We start from the raw sequence: 23434 nt of genomic DNA on the forward strand, positions 1-23434 counted from the left end.
ACAGAATAACAACAAAATAATCCAGAAAAACGCATGTCAAAAATGTTATAAATTGATTTGCATTTTAATGAGGGAAATAAGTATTTGACCCCTCTGCAAAACATGACTTAGTACTTGGTGGCAAAACCCTTGTTGGCAATCACAGAGGTCAGACTTTTCTTGTAGTTGGCCACCAGGTTTGCACACATCTTAGGAGGGATTTTGTTCCACTCCTCTTTGCAGATCTTCTCCAAGTCATTAAGGTTTCGAGGCTGACATTTGGCAACTCAAACCTTCAGCTCCCTCCACAGATTTTCTATGGGATTAAGGTCTGGAGACTGGCTAGGCCACTCCAGAACCTTAATGTGCTTCTTCTTGAGTCACTCCTTTGTTGCCTTGGCCGTGTGTTTTGGGTCATTGTCATGCTGGAATACCCATCCACGACCCATTTTCAATGCTTTGACTGAGGGAAGGAGGTTCTCACCCAAGATTTGACGGTACATGGCCCTGTCCATCGTCCCTTTGATGCGGTGAAGTTGTCCTGTCCCCTTAGCAGAAAAACACCCCCAAAGCATAATGTTTCCACCTCCATGTTTGACGGTGGGGATGGTGTTCTTGGGGTCATAGGCAGCATTCCTCCTCCTCCAAACACGGCGAGTTGAGTTGATGCCAAAGAGCTCGATTTTGGTCTCATCTGAGCACAACACTTTCACCCAGTTCTCCTCTGAATCATTCAGATGTTCATTGGCAAACTTCAGACGGCCCTGTATATGTGCTTTCTTGAGCAGGGGGACTTTGCGGGCGCTGCAGGATTTCTGTCCTTCACGGCGTAGTGTGTTACCAATTGTTTTCTTGGTGACTATGGTCCCAGCTGCCTTGAGATCATTGACAAGATCCTCCCGTGTAGTTCTGTGCTGATTCCTCAGCGTTCTCATGATCATTGCAACTCCACGAGGTGAGATCTGCATGGAGCCCCAGGCCGAGGGAGATTGACAGTTCTTTTGTGTTTCTTCCATTTGCGAATAATCGCACGAACTGTTGTCACCTTCTCACCAAGATGCTTGGCGATGGTCTTGTAGCCCATTCCAGCCTTGTGTAGGTCTACAATCTTGTCCCTGACATCCTTGGAGAGCTCTTTGGTCTTGGCCATGGTGGAGAGTTTGGAATCTGATTGATTGATTGCTTCTGTGGACAGGTGTCTTTTATACAGGTAACAAGCTGAGATTAGGAGCACTCCCTTTAAGAGTGTGCTCCTAATCTCAGCTCGTTACCTGTATAAAAGACACCTGGGAGCCAGAAATCTTTCTGATTGAGAGGGGGACAAATACTTATTTCCCTCATTAAAATGCAAATCAATTTATAACATTTTTGACATGCGTTTTTCTGGATTTTTTTGTTGTTATTCTGTCTCTCACTGTTCAAATAAACCTACCATTAAAATTATAGATTGATAATTTCTTTGTCAGTGGGCAAACTTACAAAATCAGCAGGGGATCAAATACTTTTTTCCCTCACTGTATAGTTGAAAATGGCAGATAAGAAGAAATGTCTTCTTAAGAAGGTTTTGTGAATCTGGGCCCAGGTCCAGAAAGGCATGAACCCTTGGCATGGGAGAGGAGGAGGTGTTTGAGGTTTGTCGTGTGTGTGTGTGTGTGTATGTTGTGGTAAAGAAGGTTAAATGTTGTTGCTTACACTGAGACAGTGAAGGTCATGGTTCTCTTGAGGAGGCGATGGGGTGAGGTTGTAATGGTAATGTGCCGTCGCAATCTTCGCTCTCTCTCTCCCACTACTCTCTCCTCTTCCATCCTATCATCTCTTCCCTCTGCTAAATCCTTCTCCCTCCAATCTCCTGATTCTGCCTCCTCAACCCTCCTCTCCTCCCTTTCTGCATCTTTTGACTCTCTATGTCCCCTAACCTCCCGGCCGGCTCGGTCCTCCCCTCCTGCTCCGTGGCTTGACGACTCATTGCGAGCTCACAGAACAGGGCTCCGGGCAGCTGAGCGGAAATGGAGGAAAACTAGACTCCCTGCGGACCTGTCATCTTTTCACTCCCTCCTCTCTACATTCTCTTCCTCTGTTTCTGCTGCTAAAGCCACTTTCTACCACTCTAAATTTCAAGCCTCTGCCTCTAACCCTAGGAAGCTCTTTGCCACCTTCTCCTCCCTGCTGAATCCTCCTCCTCCTCCCCTTCCCTCTTCCCTCTCTGTGGATGACTTCGTCAACCATTTTGAAAAGAAGGTTGACGACATCCGATCCTCATTTATTAAGTCAAATGACACCGCTGGTCCTGCTCACACTGCCCTACCCTATGCTTTGACTTCTTTCTCCCCTCTCTCTCCAGATAAAATCTTGCGACTTGTGATGGCCGGCAGCCCAAAAACCTGCCCGCTTGACCCTATCCCCTCCTCTCTTCTCCAGACCATTTCCAGAGACCTTCTCCCTTACCTCACCCCGCTCATCAACTCATCCTTGACCGCTGGCCATGTCCCTTCCGTCTTCAAGAGAGCGAGATTTGCACCCCTCCTCAAAAAACCTACACTCGATCCCTCCGATGTCAACAACTACAGACCAGTATCCCTTCTTTCTTTTCTCTCCAAAACTCTTGAGCATGCCATCTCTAGCCAACTCTCCTGCTATCTCTCTCAGAATGACCTTCTTGATCCAAACCAGTCAGGTTTCAAGACTGGTCATTCAACTGAGACTGCTCTTCTCTGTGTCACGGAGGCTCTCCGCACTGCTAAAGCTAACTCTCTCTCCTCTGCTCTTATCCTTCTAGACCTATCTGCTGCCTTTGATACTGTGAACCATCAGATCCTCCTCTCCACCCTCTCCGAGTTGGGCATCTCCGGTGCTGCTCACTCTTGGATTGGTCCTACCTGACAGGTCGCTCCTAGCTGGTGGCGTGGCGAGAATCTGTCTCCGCACAACGTGCTCTCACCACTGGTGTCCCCCAGGGCTCAGTTCTAGGCCCTCTCCTATTCTCTCTATACACCAAGCCACTTGGCTCTGTCATATCCTCACATGGTCTCTCCTATCATTGCTACGCAAACGACACACAATTAATTTTCTCCTTTCCCCCTTCTGATAACCAGGTGACGAATCGCATCTCTGCATGTCTGGCAGAAATATCAGTGTGGATGTCGGATCACCACCTCAAGCTGAACTTCGGCAAGACGGAGCTGCTCTTCCTCCCGGGGAAGGACTGCCCGCTCCATGATCTCGCCATCACGGTTGACAACTCCATTGTGTCCTCCTCCCAGAGTGCAAAGCACCTTGGCGTGACCCTGGACAACACCCTGTCATTCTCCGCTAACATCAAAGCGGTGACCCGATCCTGCAGGTTCATGCTCTACAACATTCGCAGAGTACGACCCTACCTTACACAGTAGGTGGCACAGGTCCTAATCCAGGCACTTGTAATCTCCCGTCTCAATTACTGCAACTCACATTTGGCTGGGCTCCCTGCCTGTGCCATTAAACCCCTACAACTGCAGCCCGTCTGGTGTTCAACCTTCCCAAGTTCTCTCATGTCACCCCGCTGCTCCGCACACTCCACTGGCTTCCAGTTGAGGCTCGCATCTACTACAAGACCATGGTGCTTGCATACGGAGCTGTGAGGGGAACGGCACCTCCTTACCTTCAGGCTCTGATCAGACCCTACACCCAAACGAGGGCACTACGTTCATCCACCTCTGGCCTGCTAGCCCCCCTACCTCTACGGAAGCACAGTTCCCGCTCAGCCCAGTCAAATCTATTCGCTGCTCTGGCACCCCAATGGTGGAACAAGCTCCCCCACGACGCCAGGACAGCGGAGTCACTGACCACCTTCCGGAGACACTTGAAACCCTACCTCTTTAAGGAATACCTGGAATAGTATAAAAGTAATCCTTCTACCCCCCCTCCCCCACAAAAAATTTTACCAAAAATTTTAAAGTGGTGTTCCCACTGGCTATCATAAGTTGAATGCACCAATTTGTAAGTCGCTCTGGATAAGAGCGTCTGCTAAATGACGTAAATGTAAATGTGTGCACTATAGCCTATTTATTGCTTTACCTCCATAACTTGCTACATTTGCACACACTGTATATATATTTTCTGTTGTATTTTTGACTATGTTTTTTACCCCATATGTAACTCTGTGTTGTTTTTATTGCACTGCTTTGCTTTATCTTGGCCAGGTCGCAGTTGTAAATGAGAACCTGTTCTCAACTGGCTTACCTGGTTAAATAAAGGTGAAATAAAAAATAAATAAATAAAGTGTGCATTTATAACTGTGTCATTAATAGGGCTTTAGACTACTTCTACTGATGGTTTCTTACTTCTAAAGAGCTTTCCTGCTTTCTGTCAGCCGTTGCCACTAACTGTCATCTGACTGTTTTTTTGGGGCTGTCAATGATTTGCCTCTGCTGAGTAGCCATTGGAGAAGGAAGATGATGGGAGATACTGATCAAACCAAAGCAGTACTAAGAGGCGGAGCAATTAAGGTAGCTTCCCCCTGAGGTAAGTCTAACTTAGTGGTAACCACACCAACAACGGCCACCTTTAAAGCTCATTAGAGGTGATTAGGGGCCTTAACCCCGCTAAAGCCTCCCTCCTGTATAAAGAGAGAGCGGAGAAACCAAATCGAACCACTGTGAACAACTGAACATGGCAGCTAGCCAGAGTAAGTCAGGTAATATACTGGCCTCTAAACCAAAATAAACTAAACTATTCTGAGTAGGTGAAGTGAGGGGAATAAGAATCAGGTAAAAATCCCTTGTCTACAGTACATCCCAAATGGCACCCTTTTCCCTTTATAGTGCACTACATAGGGAATAGGGTGCCATTTTGGATGCCCACCTTGGCTCCTGGACCTTTGCCTCCTGGGGGAGATCAGACTGTGTCCTGGCTACTGCTCACTATGCCTGGGGCTCTGTAGCTCTGTAGCCACCACTCTCCTCCTCAGTGGGAGATCTATTTTTATGGGTTGTGTTTCAAACATAAACAACACCTGGCCGGCATGCATTTCTATACAAACAAAGTTTTCAAAGACTTGATTTACCACAATACTTGGGAGTGGTACCAAGATGACTCGGTAGCTCCCCTCTGTCTCTCAATTTAAAACAAATGAACATTCAGCTGAGGTAAAGGTGGGCCACAACTTTTCCCTATAAGAAGTCTTCCCTTACCCACTTCCGCTCAACATAAGGCAGTACGGTAAGAGTTAATAAAGGACTTAAGAATACACCTTTAAATCCTTGACTCAGCTAGCCACCACACTGGAAGCTTTAGCTAGCTGCTACCAGAGCGGAGCATATCTCTATCATTGGCTCTGACTGCTGCTACCCAAGCTGTTGGGGAGCTGCATGCCGTGTTGTATTAAACTGACAGACAGCCGCTTCTGAAAGTCATCATAATAGGGTTTTAAAACAGACTGGGAGGGAGGGGATGGTGGGAACTGGGAAGTGAAATCGCCCTCACTGACTCACCTAATCCCAGAGTTTATAGTATTAGTTATACCTGTGGCAAGTGAGCTAATCCTATGGTGGGATACTTGGATGATGTCACTCATAACAACTCTAGCAATGGAGGAACTGCTCACAACGCTACCCTTTCAAGAAGTGTGTGTGTGGAGGGGTTCAGACAGACACCAAAAAAGGACCCTCAATACAAATGATTCTTACATAACAGTGAGTGAATAATCTAATAGCAGTCAGTCAGTCAGTAGTGGTCTCTTGTGGGATTGAGGATTTGTGGTTGAGAGAGAGAAGAATTCGTCATCTGTGACTTTCGGTAGTTAGCCTGCCTCAGTTCCTAGTTCACATGTGAGCGAGGCTGAGCAAGAGAGAGGCAGGGAGCTGGTGTGCTGGTGTCACTGGTTGTTAATGAAAACACAGCTTAGAGGGAATCACGGCAGGCAGACAGGCAGGCAGATACGCAGACAGGCAGGCAGGCAGACTGGCTCAGTTGGAGCAGCAGACCGTTGACAGGTTGATATGCAAGAGTGGCGCTGACCCACAGGAGCCAGCTCAAAGTCACACAGAATATGGATTACAACCAACTTCACAGAATGCTTTGGACTGAAGCTTTCACCACAGTGAGACACATGAGTTGGTGGGGGTTTGTGTACTGAGAGTGTATGCCTATGGAGTATGAATTAGGCCTATTCTAAAGTGAAGAGAGAACGTATAGGCCTAGGACTCTGAGGTGTCTATGTCCCACCTGGTCCACTGTCACCAAGACAGAAGCAGCTGGTGTCAGCAATGATCAAGCTAATTATCCCTAACCCCATACATCACATGCACAAAATTAATCAAGGATAAACTTTTATGGTGCCAATAGATTTAAAGAAACTAGGTTTTATCATATTAGCAATACACCACGATAAAAAAGGTCTGATGACATCATGATCACCTTTGTTTCATGCACAGCAAATTCTCCAGTGTTAAATCAACAGTGAAAGTTTTTAATTAACAATTAAAGTGTGGACCCATATAGACACTGGAAAGTGTTAAATTAACACACTGCGTGGTGTAAAGCCTTATTTCCCAGAGTGCCTTGCCTTTTGAGTGAATTGTAGAGTTACCACCCATGACTGTATTTGTTAGTGACAGAGACATGGTTGTTGCATATACAGTAGCTGCCATAGTGCCCTAGTAGCAGCCTAAGCACAGAGAGCCAGTAAATGTGTACATACACTGAGTGTACAAAGCACTAGGAACACCTTCCTAATATTGAGTTGCACCCCCTTTTGCCCTCAGAACAGCCTCAATTCGTTGGGGCATGGACTCTACAAGGTGTCGAAAGCATTCCACAGGGCTGCTGGCCCATGTTGACTCCAATGCTTCCCACAGTTGTGTCAAGTTGGCTGGATGTCCTTTGTGTAGAGGACCATTCTTGATACACACGGGAAACTGTTGAGTGTGAAAAATCCAGCAGCGTTGCAGTTCTTGACACACTCAAACCGTTGCGCCTGACACCTACTACAATATCCCGTTCAAAGGCCCTTAAATATTTTGTCTTGCCCATTCACCCTCTGAATGGCACACATACACAATCCATGTCTCAATTGTCTCAAGGCTTAAAAATCCTTCTTTAACCTGTCTCTTCCCCTTCATCTACACTGATTGAAGTGGATTTAACAGGTGACATCAATAAGGGATAATAGCTTTCATGTACGTTTTAAAGTAAAAATGTATGTTTTAAAGTACATTTCCTTCAATTGTACACATTTTGCCATGGGGCGGAGAAAATATTTTCCAATTTTATATAAAATCTCCTGCAAATCTACTCATTGTTCCATGAGGCTGAGAGAGAAAAATTCTGTTTTACAGCTAATTTCCTGCAATTCTACACATTTTGCCATGATTTATGCCATGTTAATGATATCTGAGTGAGAGTGAATAAAAACATCTATGGGGGCCCCATGGAGGTCAGGGCCCCTGGGCACGTGCCCTGCATGACCGGTCGGTATTCGGCCTTGATTACTACAAGTTTAGATAGCTGGTTAAACTAATTTACCAATCTAAAAATGGTTAACTGACATGGCTAATTGAGTGACTGTCAGTGACTAACATAACAAGTGAAAAATTGCTGAAGCAAAACCTAATTTCTAACTTGCACCTTATGTATTCTACTATTGTAATTCTCAACAGTAAATTGAGAACCCGACTGAGTAAAAATAAATAAAAAAATATTACTATTATTATTTTGGGTGGGGGAGTTAGGCACCTGGGGCCCTAAGCGCTTATGCCTGGAGCCGGCCCTGCTTTCAGTGTTAATTTAACACTGTGGAATTTGCTGTTTGACAATAAAATGTCCATCACTCACCTGCAGCTCGCACCATGCCACTTCCACAGTAGTCTCTGTGTCCAGTCCTTTATAAACGGTCTTGAACGATCCCCTCCCAATCTCAATGTTGAATTTCAGGTATCTTCCATCAGGTGAGGTGGCCACAGCTTTGGTCTCAATGTCCTCCCTCTCCTCCTGTTCACATTTGGTTTCATACGGACTGCGTGACAACACTTTGTGTGGTTTATTTTGAACAAGCTCATTGTCTGAGTCCGAGCTGGCATCTTGTGTGTTGGGGCTCGGGACCGAGCTCCAGTTGTTGTCCAGCGGGGTGACGGGGTCCGAGACTTGGGTACAGGGGGGCGTGCTGCCGGTGATGCTCGCGCCCGGGCTGGAGACGGGAGATGGAGACGCCGGCGGAGTATCCGTTTTGTCGTCGTCCTCCTCTACTCTGGCCTCGGTTAACGTTAAAATATTCTCCGCTGACCAGGACAGAGCCTTTGAAAGCGCCCCGCCATATAGTTGTGGGTCAATGTCCATGTTAATTTTGTGAAGGCCATAAGAGTTTCTCCTGGTCCCCAAATTGTAGGTCAATGGCATCGACGGGACTCGGCCAGATAAGCAGTCATCGTTTAGGTCGACGGAGAGGCTTGGGAAGCCGCGTCCAACCTCAACTTGTGACATTGTAGCGGTTCTTATTCCTATTTGTGAGGATCTAAATATATATTTTTAAACCAGAAATAAGAAAATTAAACCAGGCCGTTACTTTACTAAGACATCATGCTATTTTACATGTCTTTCAGCAATTGATGCTATTTTACATTGTAGCCTAGTTAAAACTTTCTAGACATTAGCCTAATTGTGGAAAATAATGGTAAAACTAACATGGCACGTAGCCTAGTAGGCTACACGACCGGTAAAAATAACTTGTTGCACCTAGTTTGCAAGACAATATAAAATATATAGGCTACTGACAAAAAATAAACGATTATCAATTGAAATAGCCTACCTCAAAATGTGTTCAAATTCGTGAAATTCACATAATACTTCTCAGATAATCCGGGTTAACGGGACCGTCCATTTCTCTTGTACGTGTGAGTTGTCAACCGTATCTCTAGTAAAGAAGGCAAAACCGCTGTCTCTATCAAGAGGGTTGTGCGGCTCGTGCGCTCACAGAGCCGCGCGCTCCCAACCCCCCGCCCCCATAGACAGTCTTCTGTAGTCTACCTGGACAAGATCCTCTTCTCAAATAACTGACTTCATGAAATGTAAGTCCTTTCCTGTGTATATAACTTATTTCCTTTGGAATAGTTGATAACACTATTTTCTTGTTCTGAATTAGGAGAAGTGGGCAGTAAGCACGTCAATTACAAGACTGGTATCTCTGTCTATGTACATTTAAGAGGTTAGGCTAAACAAGAGAAGACCCCAAAAACAGAGATCCTATAAATCTGTTATATATAGCCATTTTAAGACATTTGTCAAGTAAACACAGTTTGAATTGAATTAAATTCAGAAATTCCTAACTGACCCCAAACCTTAGCTGCTACTTTAATTAGCTCCCTACAGGAAACATGACTTGGATTATCTGGATTTGTGCCATGCCCTCACAGGCTCCCACAGTCCACCACATAGGCACAGACAGTGTGTACTGGGAAAATTACAAGATGTGTTATTCTGTTAAGGTTGTTGTGGTTTTTGTTACAAACTGTATCAAACTGATAGCTCATATGACCAATTATGTATTCGTCAGCTTTGTTTGAACTCTATTTAAATAAGGAATGCATGAATGTGAGAGGGCACAACATGCTTCTGGCAACTCATTCTTCCCTCGTGTAGTTGTCCTTATTCAGTGAAAGAAAGTCAGAGTTATGGGCTGTGTCCCAAACAGCAGTCTATTTCCTATAGTGCACTACTTTTGACCAGAGCACCACTATATAGAGAATACGGGCCATTATGGATGCAGACAAAACACTGTGAGCCATGATGAGAGTACAGAGTGGGAGAGAGACAGAATAAGTGATAGCCTGTAAAGGGAGCTTGACTAACATAGGCTGAAACAAGACACTTGTTATCACCAAGGCCACAGTTAGCCACACCTGTCACACAGACACGCTCTACAGGGAGTTATCAGCAAACACACACAACAAGACTCCCTCAGCTCAGCTGCACCAAGGACCAAGCCTATGGAGACATACCACATGGATAGTGTGTGAACTGTCAGCTAATTTGTGAAGTCCTCCTCCAACCCAGCTGGTGACTGTAATAAGTAGGTCACCACAGTAACAGCCCAGTCAACATGTCTGTCTAGTGATTCCTGGGAAATTAGTAGCAACATGGTTGTGTAGGCGATATCTTGCTTGCAATAGCTTGGTTACCTAGTCTTTGGGCTTGTTCAACATTGCAGGCGACTGCCGACTAACTCTGATCTACAAATCACTGTGCATCATAAATAACCCCTCATTACTATTTGTAGGTCAGTCAGTCTCAAACACAACCTTTAGTATTACTTTAACTAAATATTAGAAGTTGCAATGTTCTTTCCGATATAAGACTTGTTCCCATTCATAAAGGTGTAGTAAACATGTAACTATTTATCTTTTGACACTAGGGGGCACTATAATACAAATAATTAATCCAAGCTCCCCTGAGCAGAGATACTGTAATACACATTGCCACTATTGACATTTTCATTTTATATACAAAAATGATTGGCACTTGTAATAGCTCAAATTAGACCTTGGCATGTACAGAATTGTCCTCAATCATAACTGCAAGTAGGACAACGTTTCTCTCCCATTTATTTTCTTACAGGATTCCATTGGTAAAAAAAGGAGGTTGAATAGAATACAGCGACAGTGTACAGGAGTGTCACAGGTTCTGTACTAAGGGTTTACAGCAGTCAGTCTGTACATGAGACATCCATCACCATTATTACAGCTGAATTAAACCAGGATTACATTACTCCCATGTGTTTCCTCTTCCAGGGGGTTTTCAAACTCCCCAAACGTCTCCAGGGTGTCTTGACTGGGATCTCTGGTGGTAAAGAAGAACAGCAATACAGAAGGGGGAGCAGAAGTCCATACCACCACCACACCTAATCGCTGCAAGTAGACTTGTTATTAACCAGGAGGGTAAGAATAAAAACGAGTTATAAATACAAAACAGAAGAAAATAGTAAGGGAAAGATACAGATCGTGGGGAAAGTCTCTCTCTAAGAATACCTAGACGCATACGTGTATAGGACTGGCTCCCCTAAATTATTTGTTGCATGTCTGACGGACAACACCTGCCCACATCAAACATCCCAAGGGACTACAACAGAAGTCAAAATAAAGTCACCTCCTAAACTGCTCCTGCAGATGGAATTTACTAGCAAGATTGGTTCCCTTCCAATAAGAAAATGCTTTTAACTTGGGTGAACCAAAAAAGGCAACTTCCTAAACCAAAGAATGACAATTACTATCATCAACCACATGGATTGGGTGCTGAGGTGCAAATAATAGCCTTTTAAACAGCAGAACCTTCATTAAGCTGGTCCCAGATCTGTTTGCACTGTCTTGCCACCTCCTGTGTCACGCAAATGACCACAGGGAGTTGGCAGGACAGCCCAAACAGATCTGAGACCAGGCTAGCAGTACTCTCACAGCCTATAAGGATAAAGGTTCCCAGTCTGAGTTGAGCACTTGATCAATCCCACAATGCAATGCCTCTTCAGAAGAACTTGACCCCCTTCCCGTCGTCCATGGTGATGACCTCTGCCTTGCCGTCCATCTGCAGGGCCTGCAGAGAACGAATCAGCATCCAGTCCTCCAGCCCATGGAATTCTGTGGGAAATGGGTTACATCTAATTACTTTTGCTGTACAGCTCAACCGAAGGTATGAAATAGTACAGATGTCTTTAGGTACTGATGAATAGATAGAAATGCTACCTTCGCTTTCTGTGTCGTCACCGTTGGCGAGCTCATAGAGCGTAAACACTGTATTGGCCATACCGTTTTTAGAGACCTGAAATGATAGGGAGAGGGAACATGAACTCCTTTCATCAAGAAGTATCAACAGAGTACGGATAACACCAGGATTTAGACTATTACTTGCTGGAAAACTACTAGGCTACAGCATATCTTCTATAATGATGCTACATTGCAGTATTCTTCTAACAATGTACATCCCAAATGGCACCCTATTCCCTATATAGTGCATTACTTTAGATCAGGGCCTATAGCAGACCTACTCACCCACTGGTAAATCAGTTTCCCCCATTCCTCTGGCCTCCTCCACATGACTAGACACCGTGTCTTGTTCTTGTCTAACCATTCCAGGTTCCCTGCAAACAATATCGTTAAATTATTGTTAGTGTCAGAATAAGTATCAGAATCCATCCTTCAATAAAAGCAGCCCTGTTACCTTTTTTCCTTAATTCCTCAAAAACAATTAGTATGGCATCCGTTGATAGTTTTCCTGAATGATCAGTTAAGGTTTCTGAGGTGAAACATTCAGTGGGTATAATTTCAGAGAACATCCTTATTACATTTCCCTAGCCTCAAAGTCTTATTTATTTATCCCTTATTTTACCAGGTAAGTTGACTGAGAACACATTCTCATTCATAGCAACGACCTGGGGAATAGTTACAAGGGAGAGGAGGGGGGATGAATGTGCCAATTGGAAGCTGGGGTTTGATTAGGTGGCCATGAGGGCTAGATTGGGAATTTAGCCAGGACACCGGGGTTAACACCCCTACTCTTACAATAAGTGCCATGGGATCTTTAGTGACCACAGAGAGTCAGGACACCTGTTTAACATCCCATCCGAAAGACAGCACCCTACACAGGGAAATGTCCCCAATCACTGACCTGGGATATTATTTTTAGGTCAATGTCCACAATCACTACCCTGGGGCATTGGGATATTTTTCTTAAACCAGAGAAAGAGAGCCTCCTACTGGCATCTGGTCTCCCATCCAGGGACCGACCAGGACCAACTCTGCTTAGCTTCAGAGGCAAGCCACCAGTGGGATGCAGGGTGGTATGCTGCTATCCAACAACAAATAACAGGATAGTAGAGCCAGATGGCCTCCTGTGATTTCTTTGGTTTGGTTAGATCTATGACATGCGTGTCAGTAAGTGAATCTCAGAACATGATAGATAAAAGGATACTATCAATATTCTTGTGGTTGAACACTGGGCTCTCTTGGGCTTCCATGACGTCCAGAGTGTAGAGCTTGTGATGGCGGCAGTAGGACAGAGCAAGGGAGCACCATGCTGCAAGCTGTTTCTGTCTGGTGTCAACATTGGGCTGTAACCTGTCAACCACATCATTGCACCAACTTATATTGATTGACATGTACCTGTAAGTCAAGAGCTAGAAGTAGGTAACTAGCTAATCACTCACTAACGGTTATCCAAGTTTCATTTAGTTTCAGAGAGAGGTGAATAATAATCATAAACATTAGCTGGGAACACAACCATATCATACAGTATTTGTGCAAGTTAGCAAATTGAATGTAATTTCAAGACAATTTACAGTAGCTAGCAACAGATTGCAATACATCATAACGTTAGCTAACTAGCTAGCTATAATGATAAACTAAGTAGATACAACGTCAATACGAATGGCTATCTATCTAGCTAGCTACATGTTGAGAAAATCATTGCCATTGCTATCATTCATTGTATCAAATCTTGTTTCGATGTTTGCTGACACAAAATATGTTCTCCTTGCTTGTGGCTAACGCTAACGTTAGCTGATCCACATCGCTAGCTAGCTAGCGTCAACTAGCATTATTTTAAAAGTAGGTCAACAATTTGCAAACTCCAAGCAATACAATATGTTTTTATACCTGGGTATCTCATTTTTGTTAACTTACGTAAAAAACGGAGGAAAATTATATTGCCAGGGCCACTCAAAACTCATTGCAAAATGATGTAAACACAAGCTGACACCCGGAAGTAAATACAACCTCTAAATCGTTCCCTCCTAGAAAATCATATCACACCATAGAGATAGATAGAGGACTCATTGTATCTGTGGCATTATAGTTTCTAAACCCAGAGGCACAACATCGCGAGACTTCCGGGAACGCTTTCAAAGCAGACCATGGTGGGGTTTGGGGATAGAGAAGTGAAACATTCTTCCTTAGTTCTTAATTTTCTCGAAATCTAAAGGCACAACCTAGATTCGAGCCAATGTCTTAAGTTGTTCGACTCCAACCTTGTGAAAGTGACAAACTGACACGTTTTCATTTTCTTCAAAAATGACTTTATAACAAAGGAGTGCCTTTGATTTGACGGCCTGCGCAGTTCAGCGCGAGACGACCATTAGGCCCGATGACATGTTTCTACGCATGACATCGCCTACAAGTGTGATAGGGGATTTTCCATTTGAGAAGCAATTTTAGCCTATCTTCATACTGTACTGTCTTTGATTATAGTGTCTGTGATGCATGGGCATATCCATTTTGAAATAGTACATTTTCTTCTTCACGATTGGCTGATCACTCCTGATGACTCGGTTGGACATGACTCCAACAGGGTCACCAGGAGGGATCAGCCAATGAAGTTGGAAGTCCCACCCAGTTGACTACATTAAAATGGTGGAAGCCCTCAATAGCGCTGCCCATGCTAAAACAGCCTTTTGGCCACTAGAGGCCTCTATCTTTCTCTATGTATCACACCCATCTATCACATGAATGGATAAGGGTTGGGATAAATTATTTTATATATTTAACCATTTGAAACAATAAATGTTGAGAAAGCAGTGAGTCATGTTAGGTGCCATGTTTTTACAAAGTAATTTTATTAAAGGAACACGTGCATGTTCAGTAATTTACAGCATAAATATGCTATCTATTTCTATGTACAGAACAAACAAAAAAAATGTTATGCTTCTCACAACTGTCTATTCATTTAGGTCTGGCCTTTTCCAACTCTATTAATGCTAACAAACTTATTGAAATAGTATAGCCATATGTCATTATCATTCTGTGTGTTCATTTACAATGAGGATTTGTTTAATTAACATTAAATGTGCCTATTTAAAAAAAAGGTGGTATCTCATTATCCAGTAACAAATCTAGAGAGGCTGTACAAGGGATTCACAGCAGGTTGTTGGTAGTACATATTTTATATATTTCTATATTACACTTACATAATGTACATTGACTGAATAAGATACATTAGCATAACACAGGACTTCTGAGCTGTTCAGAAACATGATATACAGTAACATCAGATCAAAATGTAATTAACCTTTAAACATTTAGGTGTAATCTTTAAAATGCATCTAAAAGGGTTTGTTTGATCATGTGTTAAAACAAAGTATCAAAGCATCTTCAGGTTGCCTTGAGGATTGGGGTGTTAAGATAAAATCATGTTATTGTGATGTTACATTTTTACATGAAAGAAAGATTTCAAAGAAGGCCTATAGCAACAAAAACATTTTGAGATTGTACATAAGTGATGCCATAAGGGGGAATGCTATTTCACATAATAAGGAATGCAGTGAAGTGGCAGAAATTCAGAGAACAATCTGAATTGGCTAATGATTATCCAACTAAGATATTAGAATAACTGCCGTGCAAATATTTGACATCGCCTTCAAATAGGCCTAATGCAAGCAGCTCCTCTATGGTTGCCTCCCAATAATCTCTCCTTTCTCCTGAAGTGTGCACTTGTTCACTTCCCTTCATGATATGAAAGGACATGACTGGTAGGCCTATATGTAAACTCCCTCTAGCCCATGCCTACACCAATCCAATGCTTTTACATTTGTGGGGAGTATTGAATGAGTGCACACTTCAGAAAGAAGGAGAGATTATTTGTGATTATGATTGTTTCAACTGGAATGGAAGATGTATTCGTATTCGTTGAGGACTAGCTCCACTATCTGGTTCTGGAAAACCATGTGCATGGCGATGTTGGCTGACTCCATCTCTGGCCGGAGCAGCGTGGGACCGAAGACGATAGCCACGTTCTGCACAGTCATACGGTTTTCTTCTCCATAGTTTATCACTCTGAGAGAGAGGATGGAGAGAGAGAGAGAGAGAGAGAGAGAGAGAGAGTGTGAGTGAGTGAGTGAGTGAGTGAGTGAGAGAGAGAGAGTGAGAGAGAGTGAGAGAAGCAGAATATAATCAGTTATCATAATATCATCATTACAATAGGGCTCTGGTCAAAAACAGTCCTCTAAATAGCAAATAGGGGACCATTTGAAATACAGGAAACATGTGAGTGTGAAAGACATACTTGCGTAAATGGCTGAAGAGGAGTTCCATGGTGTCATGGTTTGGCCGAGGGAGAGATTCCACCAGCTCTCGCATGTAAGACACTTTGAGGTTGTAATCAACAGCTCCTGAAAACAAGACAGAACAATAAATGTTACACTAATGTATAGATTCAAGGGCACAAGTGTGTTATAATCTCCAATACTTCATAAAAAGGTAAGTGGAGTGGTAAACATGATTTGTCCTTCCTTGATAGTGAAGTAATAGCATAACACAGTGCTACACTGGTTAAGAAAACGGAGGTGCCATTGTGGGGCCAATACTTAACACAGTTTCAGGCTATTCTACACTGAGTGAGGAACTTGGAGGACATTGTGGGGCCACCGCGTCTGGCCTGCTGCTTACTTATGGCCTGGATGAAGTGGCTGAAGTGGCTGAAGGGGAAGAGGGGTTCCGGAAGCTCCCTGAAGAAAAGCTTCAGAGCCCCTGTGATGACGTGGATATCCTCCCACTGGCCATCCTCCAGGTCCAGTTCCTCTGTGGAACAGAATCACATCACACAACACAGTCAAAGAACAAGACACACACACACACAAATATAGACACAGACGCCACACGCACGCACACACACACACACACACACAAATGCATACACACACATACGTGCATACAGAAGGTAAAGAGATGGGCATTACCATGATCTGCCTTGAAGCGTAGTTTCTGAATGACAGCTAGGTTCCCACTGACTCTGTAGAGTCCATCCATGTCCAGACCTGTGAAGCCAAACACACATCAGCATTGGGGTCAATCTATTACCGTATATACTGTGCTGAGTAATACACTGCTATTACAATGTTATTGCTGGCATAAAACATAATCATCATCACTGTGATTACTAATCATTACCTCTCTTTTCCACTGCTCGGATACATTTCTCCACAAAGCTTGGGATTGTAGTTTTCTCCTGGGCACACAGTGCAGCCAGATGACAGCCAAACACATTGTCTGAGGGGAAGGATGATGGATGTTAGTGTACAGTATATACAATGTTGACCCGTATCACAACCACAACAACAGAAGATTTGTACAAACTTTATTGACTCATTCAAATCACATAGTCGTGACAAATCCTGACAGTAAATGTAATGTAGCCTGATTTGGAGCAAGTTAGGCATGTGCAGCATTGTAGGAATGAAGACCCTATGTGCCCACCTCGGATGTAACCCTTCTCCTTGACGGACTGCAGCGTGGGTCGTTTCAGGAGGAACTTGATCAGCTTGGTACGAACCTTCTTCTGATCCGTCTCTCCCCCAGAGGAGGTGGCCGTGCTCGGTCTGGAAGCTGGGGAGGAGGAAGTCAAGGAGGAAGACGAGGAGAAGGGGGTTAAACAGTCACGAAACATGAGCAATTTGACCTGGTGGAGGCTATTGCAGCTGAAACGTCTGCTATTTGGAGCAGGAATAGTGCACTTGGGAGAACTTACACATCCTCCTCTTGTCCAGGGCGCCTGGTGACCTGTCACCCCTGTCTGTACCGGAGGACTTCTCACTGATGTCCCCGTCCTCCTCCTCAGATTGGTGGTGATCCTGGTCCTGCAATGTCATTGGCTAACATGCATGATGTTTGAACCAGCAGCCATTAAGTTAACCATCCTAAATTGACCTTGATCAGGGAGTTTTTCTTATTTTTATTCAGTACATATTTTTCTCCATGCACCTAGAAGCACATTAAGGTGTGCAAGTTAATTTACTTCCAAACATTCAAGAAACTTACCAGCTGTCGAATGGTGTCGACTAGAACTTTGTGCCAGTCGTTGATGATACTCTCAGTGTCGTACTGTATCAGAAACTCAACGCCATTTTTGTTTTTCAACTGAAGAGACAACATACAACAGAGGTTATTATGACATTAAACATTTGCTTTACAGATTGATAGGGAGGTTAACAATCTTTGACTAATGGGAAATATATTCTCACATGATGTTGCTTCCCAGAATCACTTATCACAATGGGCAGTAAATTGTGCATTTATAGTCAATTACATTTGATTTCATAATAAATGGTAAACCCAAATGAATAATTTTATTTGATGTATTTAGTACAACTCCTGGATTATGATTTCATAGCAACCAACTGTCAACTCACCTCTACGACGTTCTTTTTGCTGGATTTATCCTTGGGAGCCCAGCCAATCGTTGCACCTCGTAGCTCCACCGTGACCTCTGGAACGATCTGATTGGTCTTGTTCTGTGGAGAGAGAAAGACATCATGGAGGACAGTTGATGAAAACTGACAGTACTGCATTCCATGAAATTAAACAGTGATGTAAGAGTTCTTTATCTGTGCAGTTAACAGGTGTGCACCTCTCACTTACCGAGGCACCTGTGGCTGCAGACTTGGGGTCTTTGTGGAAGGTCAGAACCCCTCCGTGAAGAACCGTCCATGACTGGGCCCAATTTTTCCTACAGGAAGGCCACTGAGTGTGAGCTTTACTGTACTGTAATGTAATGGATGACTATACATTCAAGTTCATGGCTGATAATTCCATCACTTGCTTCCATGTCTTTCATGTGAGTAATTATGCCAAGACTTTGGATGAGGTCAGAATTACCTTACTCTTTTCCCGTTCTCTGACACTTTAGTTTTGTTGAGAATTCCAGCTTTTTCTAAACTCTGCACCTGAAAAAGGATCCAAACATAACATGCTTTAATTATGTGAAGCCAAGTGTTCAAGTGAGACATCATTATTGATGCATTGACACAGTACAATCCTGTTAACCTCTACAAACAGAAATGCACAAAAAAGCCTGTGGCTAAACTCTCACAACAAGCTACTTTGTAATAGCTTGTTAACAGACACCTCTACCTCTATGTTTTATAATGAACAGCATGGATGGGATGAAGCCATAGACACATTTTAGACTATTGCATGCCCTCTTTCACAGTGTAGTGAGGTGTGATGAGGTGGTGCGGCAGTTGGTGGCTCTGGCTGAGAGTTTTCCCAAAAGTGTTGTGAAGTCAGCTGACCTCAACAGGGGGAAAACCCATCTATTAATATACCAGGAAATATACAATTTCCCAAGTGGCATCTGTTTTCCACTCTCTCAGGTGTAGCTATGCAATATAAGCATTGTCCCATGCAACTACTATTCTACTTACAAATTCACCAATATACGGGTGCAACACATCACTAGCCCTTAGATCAGGGGTGTCAAACTCATTTTAGCTCAGGGGCCACATGGAGGAAAATCTATTCCCAAGTGGGCCGGACCGGAAAAATCATGGTATATATAACTTAAAAACAACAACTTCAGATTGTTTTCTTTGTTTTAATACGATCAACATACAACATAAAGCTGGAGCCTGAGGACAGTGTGTCCAAAATAGTACAAGCACAACATCACTATTAATCATAAAACACGTCAAGTTTATTTGAAAATTCTAAAGAAAAAGAACACACAAACACACAATGCCTCAGTGATTAACAGAACTGTTTCACAGATCACAGAACTATATCAGGGTGTCATTTCTCAGGCAGAAATGTAGATAAAAAAATAATGAAATCCTGTTCCCCAAACAAGTGCAAGAGTCAAGAATAGGTTAAATATACAAATAAAATAAAATCAATTAAAAACAATAGCACATCAACATAAAAACATATAAACATAAATCTGAAAGCGTTGCTCAAACTCCCGTAACAGTCCAGTTATTTTATCTTTGAACCGCTTCATGTCTGCCACATGTTGGGTCGCGCACACATTTTTCAGACAGGGGAAGTGAGCTGCATCACCACCGGCAAGTTGCGTCTCCCACAATGACAGCTTCAACTTGAAAGAACGTATGCTGTCATAATACTGCGTGACAACCAGCTGTTTGTTCAAGTTATTCAGGTGCTCTGTAACATCCACCATAAATGCAAGGTCCGGCATCCATTCTGCGGAATGAAATTCTAACACTGGTTTGCCCTTTTCTTCCATGAACTGTTCAATTTCTTCTCGTAAATCAAAGAAACGCCTCAGCACAGCACCTCGGCTTAACCATCTTACCTCAGTGTGGTATGGCAGGCCATAGATGTGGTCTTTCTCTCTGAGAAGGCTGTCAAACTGACAGTGATTCAGGCTTCTGGATCGGATGAAATTAACAGTTTGGATGACCACCTTCATGACGTTATCCATCTTTAATGACTTGCAACACAAAGCCTCCTGGTGCAAAATACAGTGAAAAGTCAAAAAATCACGTCCTCCATTAGCAGATTGCACTTTCTCTCTGAACTTTGTCACAACGCCTGCTTTTTTCCCGATCATTGAGGGCGCACCATCTGTAGCCAGGCTGACAGCGCGGGACCAGTCCACTCCGACCCTGTCCAGCGCGCCGACGAGTGCGGTAAAAATATCAGCTGCTGTCGTTGTATCTGTCATCGGCACCAACTGCACGAACTCCTCGGTGACGGTCAATGTGTCATCAACTCCGCGGATGAAAAAATGGCCAGTTGTGCAACATCTGTAATGTCCGTGCTTTCATCAATTGCAACCGAAAACGCAATAAATGACTTTACTTTTTGCTTCAACTGGCTGTCCAAATCCACTGAAAGATCGGAAATCCTGTCTGCAACTGTGTTTCTTGTCAGGCTGATATTTGCAAAAGCCTGCCGCTTTTCAGGGCACACAATCTCCGCTGCCTTCATCATGCATGTTTTTACAAATTCACCCTCACTAAATGGTTTTGAAGCCACTGCGATTTCATTAGCAATGAGGTAGCTAGCTTTCACTGCAGCGTCACTGATGTCTCGGCTGTGAGTAAACACAGACTGCTGTTTCTTCAGACCCGCCAACAGTTCATTCACCTTCTCTCATCTCCGCTGTCCTTGAAAGTTGTCATATTTGTCGGCATGAAGACTCACATAGTGGCGACGAAGGTTATATTCTTTCAGCACTGCAACATGCTCTGAACACACCAAACATACAGCTTTCCCATTCAATTCCGTGATTAAATAGGATGACCATTTTTCTTGGAACACTCTGCGTCCACTTTTCTCTTTTTTGACAGAGACATATTGGGGCAATGAGGGTGCCAAAGCACATAATGTTAAAAGTAGAAGCCGTAATAAATATCGCGGGCAAAACAAAGTAGCTCATTGGCTGCACGTGCTTGACCTACTTGCTCTGCCCCGGTATAAACAGTTTGCTTGCTTAACACAATTGCTATTGCGCCATCCAGTGGACTCAATTGGAACAGCAGTTTATTTTATTGAAAAATTGCAGCGCATTTTTATACTTAAAAAAAATAAATATATATATATATATATATATATATATATTTTATTTCAAAATCATCTCGCGGGCCGGATTAAACCCGTTTGCGGGCCTGATCCGGCCCGCGGGCCGTATGTTTGACACCCCTGCCTTAGATAGACAGCATGCGGATGGATACAATATCTATCAGGGCAGTGGTAAGATATTAAAAAACCCACATTGTGCCACTGAGGCTCTGGGCTCTGATTGGAGGGGCTTCTTCTGAGTCTAAACCATTCAGCCTTCAGGAAAAGAAACAAAACACCATTCAGAGGAAAGACAGGTCAGGTCAGAGTGGTCATAGCGCTCTAGCTGGGCAACTTCACAGAACTATCATTTGAGTTAGAACAAAACTGTCATTTGAGTTAGAACAGAACTGTCATATTCAGTCGACTCAGGGCTGATCTAACCTAATGAGGATCAGTAGACTGGGGAGGACAGGGAAGGAGGACAGGAGAGGAGGAGGGGGACTCACGTGATGCTGCCCCATCTCTGGGGAGTTGTCTGCACTGGAACCCTCGCTGCCGTAGTCCGAGGCGTTTCTTCTGTGAGCCGGAAAGAACTTCTGACCAATAGGAGAATAAAGGAAGCTTTACTTTGTCGCAATGTGACCAAAACGACATCACGTCTAAACAGAATTGATTCATATTCCATTATATCAATTGAGCATAGTTCCTAGTTCCTGACTTCCTAGTGTCTGCAATCACTTAATCTTACCCCAGAGTACACAATCTACTATTTTATATGTGAGGTATAGACCACTGTATTGTTACTACAGCAAATGTTACTGGCTGAACACAGTGATCCTAAGAATAGAAGTGAAATGTAATAGAAGGTGTTCCAGGTGCTTGGCTCTCTCTCATTTAGGAAACGGTGTCAAAAGGTACTCAGTATGAGAGCTGAGAGGGTCAGGTGTTTCATATGGTTCTCCCAGTCACTTCACTCTGCCTCTCTAAACACTGCTGTCAGAGCCAGCTGACACTCCTACTGTACCTCTTATAGCTCTATTGTGGTCGGCCCTGGCTAGTGGGATGTGAGGTGTGTGTATTTGTGTGTGTGTGTGTGTGTGTGTGTGTGTGTGTGTGTGTGTGTTAGCAGCACTCACCCCTTCCTCCATGGTTGAGTTGAAGTGAGCTGGACCCATGGTGTGTCTCCAGTTCTTCATAGATAGAGACCCCCCATCCAGCGCAACACCGATTCCCACCTTGGACTGGCCTGATGCTACAGGGGCCTGGAGGGGTCAAATGATAGAGGAGAAACTCTACATAAGAAACTCCCAAATAAGTAATTAATAAGTTAGGTTATCAATGCCTAATTACCATTTGAGTGGGTAATTTCTATCTAAATCTGTATGGTAGAATTAATTGCTATGGGTGTTTAATCTTGATCTAACCTCAGGCAGGTTCCACTGGGATCTGGAGCCGTCTCTCAGGTAGTAGTACGTCTGTCCACTGTCGTCCAATGATTTGATCCACTGTTACCACACACACACGTCTAGTTAAATATCCATTCTGCACTGCATCTTCATGGAGAAAATGTACTGCATATACTGTAGCGGTATCTGACTGAACGCCACCCGATTCAGGTGGCCTGGTAATATTCCTTCAAGCTGAGTGGCATGGTTTCCCCCTAGACTGCATTCCTGGACAGGTCTCTCTTGAAAAGTATATTTTTATCTCAATGAGACTAACCTGAATAAATAACGGCTAAATAAAGGGTCTATTTACCTGCTCAGGTGAGTGTTTGCTGGAGAACACCCAGGTTCCATCAGGGTCTACATTGAGGTTCCAGCCCGCCGGGGCGCTCCTGTCCAGGCTGGCCCTGGGGATGACCGCCTGGATCACATGGCTGGGGGTGTAGTCCTTAGGGAAAGAGTGAGGGCCCACTGGGGACAAAGCCAACGGCTCCTCTTCCAGGGATTCTGGTAGGTCAGCCTCGGCTGGGTCTGGGTAGTCCTCTGCTGGGTAGTCCTGCTCAGGCAGGGGAGGCTGGACACACACATGCATCATGCGCACACACACATCATGCACACACACACGTGTGTGAACACAGATGCACACCCACAGACAGGACAGACAACACAAAGATACATACACACACACACGTTGTGAGAATGTTACATTCAAATCAAATCACATTTTATTTGTCACATGCTCTCACTGTGCTGCTTCAAAAC

The 23434-nt window shown here is 43.8% G+C and overlaps 3 protein-coding genes across 3 annotated transcripts in view; all 3 read right to left on the reverse strand.

Moving 5' to 3' along the window:
• LOC311100886 (serine/threonine-protein kinase WNK4-like) overlaps nt 1-8830 on the reverse strand; it is a gene marked incomplete at its 5' end in the record, with an annotated part of 83973 nt that extends 75143 nt beyond the window's left edge. The window contains 2 exons of the mRNA XM_084141879.1: nt 7789-8450; nt 8797-8830. Of these exons, the coding sequence (XP_083998005.1) occupies nt 7789-8450; nt 8797-8830 (696 nt within the window). The remainder of the gene's footprint in view (nt 1-7788; nt 8451-8796) is intronic.
• A 1703-nt stretch (nt 8831-10533) lies between these two features.
• LOC311100369 (vacuolar protein-sorting-associated protein 25) lies at nt 10534-13728 on the reverse strand. Its single transcript, XM_084141264.1, has 6 exons — nt 13617-13728; nt 12907-13052; nt 12157-12210; nt 11988-12076; nt 11682-11757; nt 10534-11576 (listed from the first exon to the last, which is right to left on the reverse strand). Exons 1-6 carry the CDS (start codon nt 13661-13663, stop codon nt 11464-11466), a joined length of 525 nt encoding a protein of 174 aa, XP_083997390.1. The 5' UTR covers nt 13664-13728; the 3' UTR covers nt 10534-11463.
• A 793-nt stretch (nt 13729-14521) lies between these two features.
• Nucleotides 14522-23434, reverse strand: part of LOC311100729 (rho GTPase-activating protein 27-like) — a 41118-nt gene continuing 32205 nt past the window's right edge. The window contains exons 5-19 of the mRNA XM_084141690.1: nt 22986-23246; nt 22652-22732; nt 22364-22489; nt 21734-21823; nt 18579-18646; nt 18342-18429; nt 18113-18214; nt 17742-17840; nt 17452-17560; nt 17181-17309; nt 16875-16973; nt 16664-16741; nt 16374-16505; nt 15991-16096; nt 14522-15761 (exon numbers count right to left, since the gene is read on the reverse strand). Of these exons, the coding sequence (XP_083997816.1) occupies nt 15584-15761; nt 15991-16096; nt 16374-16505; nt 16664-16741; nt 16875-16973; nt 17181-17309; nt 17452-17560; nt 17742-17840; nt 18113-18214; nt 18342-18429; nt 18579-18646; nt 21734-21823; nt 22364-22489; nt 22652-22732; nt 22986-23246 (1746 nt within the window). The 3' untranslated portion in view covers nt 14522-15583. The remainder of the gene's footprint in view (nt 15762-15990; nt 16097-16373; nt 16506-16663; nt 16742-16874; nt 16974-17180; nt 17310-17451; nt 17561-17741; nt 17841-18112; nt 18215-18341; nt 18430-18578; nt 18647-21733; nt 21824-22363; nt 22490-22651; nt 22733-22985; nt 23247-23434) is intronic.

This window comes from Coregonus lavaretus (assembly GCF_964263955.1).
Source record: "Coregonus lavaretus genome assembly, chromosome: 25".
Lineage (NCBI taxonomy): Eukaryota > Metazoa > Chordata > Actinopteri > Salmoniformes > Salmonidae > Coregonus > Coregonus lavaretus.

Coding starts and splice junctions, on each gene's coding strand:
- LOC311100369 (XM_084141264.1), bottom strand. CDS start 13,663: ATGAGTTTTGAGTGGCCCTGGCAATATAATTTTCCTCCGTTTTTTAC. Junction 13,053..13,616: donor AATTTTCCTCCGTTTTTTAC/GTAAGTTAACAA, acceptor TGTGGTTGACAG/GTTACAGCCCAATGTTGACA. Junction 12,211..12,906: donor CAACCACAAGAATATTGATA/GTATCCTTTTAT, acceptor CTGATCATTCAG/GAAAACTATCAACGGATGCC.